This window comes from Catharus ustulatus, chromosome 2, assembly GCF_009819885.2.
Source record: "Catharus ustulatus isolate bCatUst1 chromosome 2, bCatUst1.pri.v2, whole genome shotgun sequence".
In the NCBI taxonomy this organism is placed as follows: Eukaryota; Metazoa; Chordata; class Aves; order Passeriformes; family Turdidae; genus Catharus; species Catharus ustulatus.
This window is the reverse complement of record NC_046222.1, coordinates 28,026,427-28,038,872: the sequence shown is the minus strand read 5'-3', so window position 1 is coordinate 28,038,872 and position 12,446 is coordinate 28,026,427. Positions and strand designations below refer to the sequence as shown.

The 12,446-nt window shown below is 51.7% G+C and overlaps 1 protein-coding gene across 9 annotated transcripts in view; it reads right to left on the bottom strand.

Annotated features, from left to right (window-relative positions):
* SIDT1 (SID1 transmembrane family member 1) overlaps window positions 1-11,116 on the bottom strand; it is a 62,909-nt gene extending 51,793 nt beyond the window's left edge. For all 9 annotated transcript variants that reach the window (XR_004416968.1, XR_004416967.1, XR_004416969.1 and 6 more), the window contains exon 1: window positions 10,721-11,116. Coding sequence is in view for 6 of the 9 variants with exons in the window: in XM_033051096.1 (XP_032906987.1) it covers window positions 10,721-10,900 (180 nt within the window). In the remaining 3 variants the exon portion in view is untranslated. The remainder of the gene's footprint in view (window positions 1-10,720) is intronic.
* Window positions 11,117-12,446: the final 1,330 nt, after the last annotated feature.

Here is a 12,446-nt window from a genome sequence, read left to right as displayed (position 1 = left end):
TGTTTCTGAAATACTGTGTGGTTCTCCAAGTATACACAGCACAAAATTATGTTTGCTTATGCAAATGTACTAAACTATATTTTCAAACTGAGGAGATGGCACACCCTTGCAATACAGCTTTTACAGTCTGCACTTAGATTCCTTAAATATGAGGTCCATACAGAAAAAGCTTACCTCCCTACCAACAACTTCTGCACAAGTTATTTGAGGACATTTCAGCCTCTACTTACAATGCAAATGTATAATAAATTGCTGCACTGTTCTTGGAAAGAGTTCAATTTAGGAGAGGCATTTTGATGAAGTTCGTCCTATTCAGAATTAGTTATCTTTTTTAATCTAAGCATCTTAGGGCTGGGGAGGGAACAACAAAACCTGATCAGCTTTGATTTTAAACATGGCAATGTTTAAAAGAGAAGAAGAGGGGAATGACTAAGATTTAGAACAACATTCAAATTCAAAAGAGATTCTTTAGTTCATGGACAAGTTACCGAGTTTGACAGTATTAGCTTACACATGAGAAATAAAAATTAAATTCTTGCCAGCACCACAGTCACCATCTGAAGGTCGCAGGTTACCCTGCAAGAAACCAGAGCAGCTTCCAGTTTTTTTCCCTAAAGCCTGCAAATTGATAGGCTCTGTCAAGACATACTCTCTTTTTGCCTCCTAAGTAGGGAAACCCATGAAGTGCAAAAACCTAAAAGGATAAAGAATAATTTGAGGGGATCTCAGTTGCTTCTATCCCCAGCCCAAAGCAAAACCACGTCCCACACCATTTTTTCACCTAAGATATCCCACTTTTGTCAGTGTTTTCAAGACTGTATTTTCTGATGAAAAAAGCAACAGTCAAGATTGAGTTTTTAGTAGATCCCCATACCATTTCTCTCATAGTTTACTTTTGTTTTCCCTGTATGCAAAAGCTTTTTGTGTGACTCTAAGCAGGGTGAGGAGTGTTCAAGAGAACCCACTGAGAAGCAGCAAGTGCGTTCCAAGTGCTGTGTGCTCTACACTGCCTACACTATCACCTCCTACAGTTGGCTGCTTTCTTTAAGAAATACAAATTACAGTAATTTCACGGTTATAAGCCGCATCATTTTGACTAAATATTTGGTCCGAACCCAGAAGCGCGGCTTATAATCCGGAGCAGCCAATATATGGATGAAGTTCAGAAAGTTGCCAACCCAGAAGTGCGAGCCCGCAGCATCCCCGAGAAGCTCCGCCAGGCTCCCAGCCCCCAACACCGGCGGGCCCAGGCTCCACCCTCCTGCCCGCTGCCGCGCAGCACCCAGGGCAGGCCACTGACCCAGCCACTGAGCAGCGGGGCCCGCCTGGTGCCGGGACCACCCCGGCACCAGGGTGGGCCGGTGCAGCACTCGGGGGGGCTCCACCGCTCACCAGGAAACTTTCCTGCCTGCGGTCCCCAGCCCACCCAGCCTCGCTGCCCTCACCACCTTGGGCCGCGCCCTCCCCTCACCTGGGCGAGAGCGGAACTGGCAGGTTTAATAAAAGTGAGTGATTTTTCTCTGTATTTTTTTAGTTTTTAGGCTGCATTTAAAGGCTACCCCGAGCCGTGAAAAATGTTTGCAAATTGAGCACCTGCCAGTAAACCCGCAATCGCGCGATTGTTACTAATTTGTTACTTTGTTGCATGCAGGTCCTCACTGCGAACAAAAGTGCGGTTTATAATCCAGTGTGGCTTATATATGGACAAAAACCAAAAAGTTGCCGACACCCGGAAGTACAGTTTATAATCAGGTGCGGCTTATAACAGTGAAATTACTGTATGTAGACAAGTTACTCCAAAGGGATTCTTTGAACCTTACTTGGCTTCAGACATCATATACTACAATTTGCTTTATTTTTTTTTTTTATTTGACATTGTACAATTCAATGTCACATAAGGCATTTACTATTAGAGTCCAGAAAAGGTATGCTGAGGCTCATCCAATGTCCTGTGGTGAACAGACTAGAGCCAACAACCAAAGAGCAATAGTGTTCAGGCCCTGGAGATCCTGTAATAACAGCAGCTCTACTGACATCACGAGATCTTCTCATACAAGCATTTGTAATCTTCCCTATTTCTTTGATTTTTACCCACATCTTTGTGGCTGAACTGGTGAGCTTCCACTCAGCATTAACAAAAGACAGAGCTTCACCTGTTGTCCTCACTATAGCTCAGGCTCAGCCTTCTTCAAACAGTGGACTAAAGTTTTATTGCATGCATGGTGTAGCTGTGGACTGAAAGCTGGGCTGGAGCCAAGACTAACATTATGTAGAACATGTTCAGGATACTATGGGAATATTTCAAGGTTGTTGAGCTCCAGCCTGAAGGGTCCAGCATGTAAACCCAAAGTCAGCTCAGAAGCAAGAGGTGAAAAATTGCTCTAAGAGTTGTTAGAATAGACATGGGTGCTGCTAGAGTGAGACCTATACTAGCATGTCAAACAGTAGAGAACAGCAAACACAGATTTGATCACTGCCACTTATTAAACCCGGCTGCCCTATATAGCAGATCAAGGAGTTACCCTGCAGCTAGGACAGATGGCTTTAGTCTGAGCAAGTGACTCCTCACACACTCCACAGGAACATATGGGTGAATTCCTGTTCTGGCTCCTTGCCTAAAGGAAAGCAAGTGCAACTACCATCCACACCTAGGAAATGAGACCCATTCACTAGAGGTCAGAGGAGCACAAATGAATCATGCTCTTTAGCTGGAAAAGGCACTTGGTCACAAAATTTAAGGCATGTAATTGGAAGACTTGTGATCTTCTTGCTAGTGTTGATACCGCTCTTGATTTGGGACAGTCAACTTTTTCCTATCTGCAACTCTGGAAAAAATGAAGGGTAAGATGGTAGCAACCCTTCCTGGTAGCACACAGTCTCACATAGACTGAAAGTAATTTTTTACCCATCACTCCTCAGACAGACTTCACAGACAAGACACTCACTTCAGGTCTATACATCCTCAGCTGCACAACTGCTCAGCAGAGAAGCCACAGCTTAATCAACTGTCAATCACAATTTATGGTAAGCTGGGCCATATGGGAACTGAGACTGGGGCTCTGTTCCTAGTCCTGTCAAGGGAGGAGGAGGGAAATAGCATCCACTCTCTCTTAAAATAGGTGCAGCCCACTGCTCAGCTTTGGATCTCATCACAACCAACATGTACTGCACGAATGTCCAAGAACTGTGTATGGATCACAGCAGCTTTGCCTACAAATGGAAAGTTGGAAATTTGTTCTCTTCAAAGATACTTGGTTTTCTAAATGTAGCTCAAGTACAGTAATTTCACGACCACAAGTCGCACTGGACGATAAGGCGCACCCCCCAGGAGCTGGCAAAATTCGCAACTTTGTAGATCAGATAAGGTGCACCGGACTATAAGGCGCACTTTTTTTTGCCGCGAAGATCCATGCTGCGCGCAACAAAGTAACGAATTAGTAACGGAATCCCACGATGGTGGAGTTTACCGGCATGTGCTTAGATTGGAAACATTTTAACAGATTGGTGTAGCCTTTAAACGCAGTCCCAAGCGCCCTCCCCGTGCGCAGGGCCTGACACTCCCGCCCGCCCCCAGCTGGTGAGGTGGGGCTTGGGGCGGCAGTGGCTCGCGGCTGCCGCGGTTTGGGGCGGCCACGGCTCACATCTCGGCATTGTTGCAGTTCAGGGTGGCTCGGGACCGTCCGTGGCTCGGGGCGGCGTGGCACTGCCCGCTCCCTCTCTCCCTATGTGGCTGCTGCTGGCCGGGGGCTGGGCAGTGCCGCCCAGCCCGCACGGTGACTGCTGGCTGGGGGCTGCCCGCTCCTGCCCCCCCTCGCAGCTCGGCACTCCCGTGGCACCGCCCCACCTCGCGGTTCGGCTCACGGCTCGCGCTGTTTTTTTGCGGCGAGGAGCTGCGCTGCATGCAACAAAGTAAAAAAATTACTGGAAGGGGCTCAGTTTGCAAACATTTTTCACAGATTGGTGTGGCCTTTAAACGTAGCCCCAGGTGCCCTCCCAGTGCTGCGGGCCCCGGCACTCTGGCCCGCCCCTGGCTGGTGCGGCTCCTGGCTCCCACTGCACAGCCGTGGGTCCTGGCTTCCCCTGCCCAGCGGCTGCAGCTGCCGCGGGCCCAGGCACTCCCGCTCGGCGCTGGCTGGCACAGTTCGACTTCTTCTTCCTCCTGCGCCCGGGCCGGGACTGGCGCCAGCCAGCTTCTCGTTCCTCCCAGCTTCTCGTTCCACCCGGCGCCAGTCGCCTTCTCGTTCTGCCCGGCGTCCCGTTCCGCCTGTGCCCGGTGGTGCCTGGCTTCTTGTCCCTCCCCCGCCCGGCACTGCCCGGCTTCCCATTCCGCCCCCGCCCGGCACCACCAGGCTTCTCCTTCGTCCCGCACCCGGCGTCACCGGGCTTCTCATTCGTCCCACGCCCAGCACCACCGGGTTTCTCGTCCCTCCCCTGCCCGGCGCTGCCCGGTTTCTCATCCCTTCCCCACCCAGCGCCGCCCGGTTTCTCGTTCCTGCCACGCCTGGCGCCACCAGGCTTCTCGTCCCTCCCCTGCCCAGCGCCGCCGGGCTTCTCGTTCCTCCCGCACCCAGCGCCGCCGGGCTTCTCGTTCCCCCCGCGCCCGGCACTGCCCGGCTTCTCGTTCCCCCGCCACCCGGCGCGGCCCGGTTTCTCGTTCCTCCCACGGCTGCAGTGGCCGCGGCACCGCCAATTTCCCCCAGCCACAGGGGCCACACCGCCGCCACTCTCACCCGGCCGCCTGAGTCGCGCCACCGCTGCCCCGATGCCGCCGCCGGGCGGGCTCTGCTCAGCTTGGGGTTGTTGTGGGCTCGCACTTCTTGTTCCCCCCACAACCAGGCCGGGGCCGCCCGGTTTCTCATTTCCCCCACGCCCGGGCTGGGGCCAGCAGCGCCCGGTTTCTCGTTCCCCCCGCACCCGGGGTGGCGTCGCCCAGCTTCTCGTTCCGCCCAGGTCGGGGTGGGTGCCCCCTCCCTCCCTCCCTCCCCCCCCTCCCTCCCTCCCTCCCCCCCCTCCCTCTCCCCCTCCCTCTCTGCGTGGCTCCTGCTGGCTGCAGCCACCCGCTCCCTCCCCGCCTCGCGACTTGGCGCTCCCGTGGCACCGCCCCCTCATTGTGGCTCACACTTCCGGTTTGGCAAATTTCACAACTTTGTAGATCAGATAAGGCGCACCGGACTATAAGGCGCACTTCCGGGTTCGGGGAAAAAATTTCGTCAAAAGGGTGCGCCTTATAGTCGTGAAATTACTGTATTTCCCAAATCATACATTCAGCTGACCTGAGCTCCAATGAGGAAAAAGAACTCCTGTTGTCTTCTTCCTCATTATATTCTCCTGGACAATTTGCTACAAGACATACCAACCTGCACAATATCAGTATAATTTGTGTTTTCAGCAAATTAACCATTAGCAACTGAAAGATCTTACAGTGGTGGAAAATCTCATTCACTTTTAATTCCACCAGTACTCTCACACACACTAGGCTTTTTGAAAACCCTGGTATTACTACAAACATAGAACTAAGCAGGTTCTCTTATTTGTCACAAAGCCTTCTCCAGTCAGTGGTAATCCAGCAGAAAAATTCTACAGCATGTTTTCAGTCTTCTGAGCAGGAATACCCCACACATGCAGCTCCAGCAAATCAGCAAAGGTCTCCTTCCATTGTCCCTGCCAAGTAGGGACAAGTCAAACATGTGGAATGAGTGTGCTTTTATTTTACCCCCATCCTGGACATCTCCAGTGTAAATAATCTTAAAATAAAATAAACCTGTTTGCCCAACTACTTGCTCACTAGACTTCTAACAGTGCACATCTGCCTTTGCTCTTAGAGTATGAAGGCACAGTAACAAGTGACATGGTTGGTTTTATAACTTTTTTTTTTTTTACACTCAGAGTTAAAAAATAAACAAACAGCTGTACAGATAGGGAAATTTCAAAGAGCACCTAGAAGGGAAAAAAGGGAATTCAAAAAAGCAGTAAGACTACCCCACTACAAATCAAGAGTTTCCACATGAGGAAGGAGTTTGTTGTGTGCCTTTGTTCACAGGCCAACTCTCTGAGTTGCACCTCTTTGCAGTAGAGGCGGTTTTGCTTCTGCTCAGCACAGCTTTACTTTCACAGTTCCACCTCAGCAATTAAGGCCTAAATCCTAGTACATAAAAGACTCTCAGCTCTCCTGCCTCAAGACAAGTGTTTCGGTACAGCACATAGGAAGGTTTTTCCCCCTCCAAGACAGAGAGAAGAGACCTGGCAATGTATTTACACACAGAAGTTTCAGCCAGGTGATTTGGTCCTCATAAAAATATCATCATTTCCATTTTACTCACAAGTTGTACAGAAAGGAAGCCACATGTGTCAAAACAGCTCTACTGCAAAGCCCTGACTTGTGTTTTCTTCACCTTGTATATATCTGCTTGCAAATACTCTCACAGGACTCACTTTTTCCCTCCTGTCTTGTATGCATTCCCATATCCCAAGGAGTAAGGATGATGATGTGGATCAAGAACATCCTCTGAGATCAGGCAAACCCAACACTTTTCAGATAGCAGCAAGTCTCTAAAGCACCAAACAAGTAAAAAGGTCTTGTTCCCTCCTTTCTCTCATCCATCATTCAAGCACTGCTCTATTCAGCTGCATTTTCAGATGTGCCTGTGCCGTCATAGCACATCACTAACAAGAAAATTTACAGAGGGTTGATGGATCACATTTTGTCCTTGTCCCCAACTTTTCCCTTGCTTTGTAGGCCTGACCTCATGACAGAGACCAGCAGAGGGGGAAACAGTAGAATTTACAGCATCATGAAAACAAATTCCTGTTTTCAGAGCCAGATCACTCCAGACTTGTCTTTGTTTCAGATGGGAAAGCAATTAAACTCATCCACTGCAGCCCTTCCATATGAGGAATGCTCTTTTTATTCAATTAACTTTTTTGTAACTACGGTTAATCACCCAAGTGGTATCTGCCTTGAGTTACCAGAGGCTTCTGGCTAAACTGCCATCACTTGGTGATTAAAGCCAAGATTTCCACTACCAAGCTTCTAAATCTTGAGTAATTCTCAACAAAAGGGAGACACAGGAACACCAAGACAGCTCAAACTTTGACCATGTCAGCAAGAGAAGATCCAGTCACGTTTGCCTCTCATGTGTTCAGGGCTGCAGTTGGGAAAGGGGCTGCACATAGCCACAGCCAATCACCCCAATCAAGGTCAGCCACCTTCCACTGGTTCATCTCATAAATGGCACCTGCAGAACATGTGAGGAATCACAGAATTGGAAGACCATCTTCAGAGATCATCTAGTCCAAATACAGTAATATCACGACTATAAGACGCATCCTTTTGACTAAAATTTTGGCCCGAATCCAGAAGTGCGCCTTATAGTCCGGTGCGCCTATGGACAAAGTTGGGAAATTTGCCAAACCGGAAGTGTGAGCTGCAATGGGGGGGTGGTGCCGCAGGAGCGCCAAGTCGCAAGGGGGGGCGGGAGTGGGTGGCCGCAGCCAGCAGGAGTTGCGCAGGGAGGGAGGGAGCTGCTGCTGGCCCCAGCCCCGACAGCTGCGCGGGGAGGGAGGAAGCCAGCGCTGGACCCAGCCGCCGCGCGGGGAGGGAGGGAGCCAGCGCCAGCCCCGGCCACCACACGGGGAGGGAGGCAGCTGCCGCTGGGCAGTGCCGCCACGTGGGGAGGGAGGGAGTTGCTGCCAGCCCCAGACACGGGGGGAAGAAGAAGCCGGGCGGCACCGGTCGCAGCCCGGACGCAGGGGGAAGAAGAAGCCGGGAGGCCCTGATCCCGGCCTGGGCAGAAGAAGAAGACACCACCGGCCCTGGCATGGGGGGAAGAAGAAGCCGGGTGGCGCCGGCCCCAGCCTGGATGCAGGGTGAAGAAAAAGCTGGGCGGCGCTGGCCCCAGCCTGGACCCCGGGGGAAGAAGAAGCTGGGCGGCGCCGGCCCCAGCCCAGGTGTGGGGGGAAGAAGAAGCCGGGTGGCACTGGCCCCAGCCTGGGTGCGGAGGGAAGAAGAAGCCAGGCAGCGCTGGCCCCAGACACGGGGGGAAGAAGAAGCCGGGTGGCGCTGGCCCCAGACTGGGTGCGGAGGGAAGAAGAAGCCAGCCGGTGCCAGCCCCAGCCTGGATGTGGGGGGAAGAAGAAGCTGGGCAGCGCCGGCCCCGGCCCAGGGGGAAGAAGAAGCCACCGCTGACCCAGGCGCGGGGGGAAGAAGAAGTCAGCCGGCCCAAACCCAGCCTGGGCGCAGAGGGGAAGAAGAAGCCGGCCCCAGCCCGGCACAAGCTGCACAGGGAGGGAGGGAGGGAGGGAGCCACCATCGGCCCCGGCCTGGCACAAGCCACTCGGGGAGGGAGGGAGTCGCTGGCCCCAAACCACTGTGAGCCGCATCCGCCCTGTGCTGCGCCTCGCCAGCCAGTGCCAGAGGTGGGCAGGAGTGCCGAGGCCCACGGCACGGGGAGGGCGCCTGGGGCTGTGTTTAAAGGCTACGCCAATCTGTGAAAAATGTTTGCAAATTGAGCACCTGCCAGCAATTCGTTACTTTATTGCACGCAGTGCAGCTCCTCGCTGAAAAAAAAAAAAAAAAAAGTGTGCCTTATAGTCCGGTGCGCCTTATATAATGTACAAAGTTGCGAAATTTGTCAACTCCCGGAGGTGCGTCTTATAATCCGGCGCACCTTATGGTCGTGAAATTACTGTACTCTGCCATGGGCAGGGAGATCTCTTCACTAGTTCAGGTTGCTCAAAGCCCCATCCAACCTGACTATGAATACTCCCAATGATGTGTATCCACAACTTCCCTTGACAACCTGTTCCAGTGCCTCATCATAAAAAAAATTCCTCTTTATGTCCTACCCAAAACTACACTTTTTCAGTTCAAAACTGTTGCCCCATATTCTGTTATTACACTGTAGAAAAGCTTTTCTTGATCATTTTACAAGTTTTTTTATCCTGAAAGGCCATAATAAAATCTCTCTAGAGCCGTTTCTACCTAGAAACTTTTCTAGGTACCTCTCATCAGAAATATTCCTATGAAAGTCCATCTTTTGAAAGAGGTTTTGTCTTCCAAGCATTTTCCTAACAGGAGTTTGTTGCATGGTCCTCTAAGCAAATTCATCACAGTACTTGGTGAATTCTGCATTGAAAAAAATATTAAATCTCAAACCTGAATTTTCCCTTCTTAGATATCCTCTTGACCCTATCGCTGCAGAGACTTCATGTTCCAGCACACAGGACCATGGAGATTAGTCCATTAAAGTTCCTGCTTATGTAAGGCAGTAGTCTGTACTGAGCAGTCTGTACTTCATAGCCAAAGGAACAGCTTAGTGTCTAGAAGTAGCCTAGAAGTTGCATTTAGGTACCTGCAAACACCACTGAGCAGCCATGCACATCTTCCCTGCCTCCTCCCACTGTGCTTTCATTGCAGCTCTCCAGGAGAGAAAGCTTTTTTCCCAAAACATGTCCAGCAAAGAACACATGACTTCAAAGAGCACATTAAATTGAAGGAACTAGATTAATTTTAACTGAAGTCAGTATTTGTGCTGTCTCTGCTAACAAGCCACAGACAACATCTGGACTGCCAGCCAATAGGCCCTCATCATAAAACCCTAATAGGCCCTAATCATAGTACTTGTAACACCTGAAGAAACCTAACTTGCACCTTGACCAGCTCCCAAAAAGAGGGCCAAACCCAAAGTGTGCTTTTGACCTCCTGAGATCATTGGTGACACCCAACAGTTAAGCAAGGCTGGGCTCAGTTGCATGACAGCCCAGCCAGCCAACTGCTGGCCCATAAATACTATGTATTTTATTACATAGTACACAGTGGGGGAAGAAGCCATGGTTTCCTTTTTCTATTGCTCCGTGCAAGTGAGGACAGGACAGAAGATTCATCTACCCAGTTCACCATCTTTTAGTACATCACATCATCTTATTCAGTAATTAATGCCCAATCCAAACAACGGGGGCAGTTTACAAGGTACTACTTAGCTACTTGAGATAATAACGACACAAAAAGTGGGGAGGGGGGAACCCGCAATAAATGGGTATACATGACAGGTTTCTTTCTACCATCAAACACTCATGGATGGCCCTGGCCACGCTGCCCTGCAGCCTCGTCACACACCTCACCTGCACAGCCCTGCCTCACCTACCGGCCTACCAGGGGAGAGCACCCTGATCCTAAGGAAATGCATAGTGGGCAAAATGGTATTTAAGAAGGCTTATTAAGTGCGCATACACACACACACACACACACACACACACACACTTTTTTTTCTTTTTTTTAGTATGGTTTTTTTGTGGGTTTTGTGTTGTTTTTAAAAAAATAATTTTTAATGTAGTACTATTATCCTCTCAACTCCCTTCCAGACTTTAAACGCATTCTGCTGCTAGAAACGCTGGATATCAAACCCCAGCTTTGGGAGTGTGGGGCACCAAACCACCGGCTCACCCCGCAGCTCCCGGGACATCGGCACCCTCCTAGCCCGCAGGCCCGGCGAGCCCTGCCCGCGCCAGGGAAAGTGGGAAGGAGCCCGCAGGTGCACTGCGGCTCCCGACTACCTCGGCGGCTGAAGAATGCGGGCAGGACAGAGGGACAGCCCGGCCCGCTCCTGCACAGCGGCAGAGCCGGCACCTCCCCGGCACACACCCCTCCCCTCCTCGAGAGGGTGAGGGGGATACGGTGCTCGCCCCGCCCCGGAGAACCTGGCACTCCGGGGGTCGCTCCTACCTGCCCGGGTTCGCTGCGGTAGGCGAAGGCGTAGACCCGCTCCGCGCTGATGTTCACGGCGCCCCGGTAGATGTGGCCGAAGGCGCCGGGAGCGGGGTTGTCCCCGGGGTCGCCCGCCGCTGCCGCCCAGAGTAGGGCGCAGAGCAGCGCCCCGGGGGCCGGGGCTGCCCCCCTGGCCATGCGCTCCTTCCTGCCGACCCCGCGGGGCGCCTAGACTGTGTGTCCCCGGCACGGCGGACGGCGAGGCGCTCTATCTGCGATTTAAATAAACAGTTCGGCGAAACGGACGAGAGGTGGTGGGCATACCGCACACATCCCCACGCCTCGCCCGACGCAAGCCGAGCAACTTTCCCCGGGGAAGGACCCTCCGCCGGTCGACGGGCGGGGAGGGGAGGGGAGGGGAGGGGAGGGGAGGGGAGGGGAGGGGAGGGGAGGGGAGGGGAGGCCGGCCGACGGGCTGGCCAGCCCAAAGGGAGGAGGGTCTCCTCTCTGTGACCGGCCCCAAATTCTGAGCTCGGCTAAGCAGCTGATTGACAGGGAGCTTTTCCCCTTGGGGAGCCGTGCCGTGAGCTCAGGGACACGCTGGCATCGTCCGGCACGTGGGGATCAGCATCTGCAGGGCTTCAGCACTCCCTGGCCACCGCGTTAGGGGCGTCCTCGCTCCATATTCTACAGGCTTGCTGGAGCTATAGCAACCCTGCATGGGGCGTTCACTAACCTTCATTTTTGGCTTCTCATAACTTTGCGATAAATGGTTTAGTTGGTCCTTTAGTTCAGCCTAAATGTGTGAAAGGCAGCAGCAAATGTAATTTTATTAATGTTCTTCTTTGTGTCATCCATGGAACTGACTACAAACCATACTGTGATGCTCTTAACCTTTTCAGCAAGATGAGAGAGATACTGTTGAGCTATGAAAAGGCAAGGGATCTCTCTCTCAGAGCTTAATCCTCCTATGGTCTTCTGTTGAAAACACACCTAGGAAATGTGTCAGATCCCATGGTATAGGGATACACTTTTAAGTCAGAGAAAATAGAGTTTTACTTATAAAGCAATCAGAAGGGTTTTCCAGGCTGAAGATAAACTTTCAGGAGTCATAGTTTAATAAAGTCAGCCTGCAGTCTCCAACTGCAGTGACTCTGGCCCAAGAAGCTTTCCACAAGTTGTGGGGCTTTTTTCAAGGTTGAGAGATTTCCTGGGGGGTCACTTGTTGTCTTTGGAGTAAAAGTTGCAAAGCTCAGCAAAATGAGCCAGCATGCCTTGCGCTGCCATTTTGATCTCCAGACCCTTGTGTGATTTCTGCCAAGAGAAAAAATAATTGTCAGTCAGTTCTGTTCATCTTGAAGCAGGGTTCAAGTCATCCTGCCTTTTTCCAGAGTCTCGAGAAGTCTCATCAAGGGTAAAATAAACCACTTGATCTGCTGGAAGATGGAGAATCCAACATAGTAATTTTGCCTTTCAGCTTGGTATATCATGCTCTGCAGACCAGGAGACGTTATGACTCTATCTTCCTTCTTAACAAGACATGGCACGACCTGTCCTTGGGGACTTCCAACAGTGGCGGCACTGGGAGACTTGTGGCTTCCCCTCCCTACCCTGTAGAGACCAAGGCTCCTGAGTCCTACAGCTCCTTTCTCACTGTTTTCTGCAGATGCACACATTCCTCTGCCAGGGCCAGCAGCCCTCTAGCGTGTGCTGGAGGGAGGACACAAGGAAACGGTCTTCTCCC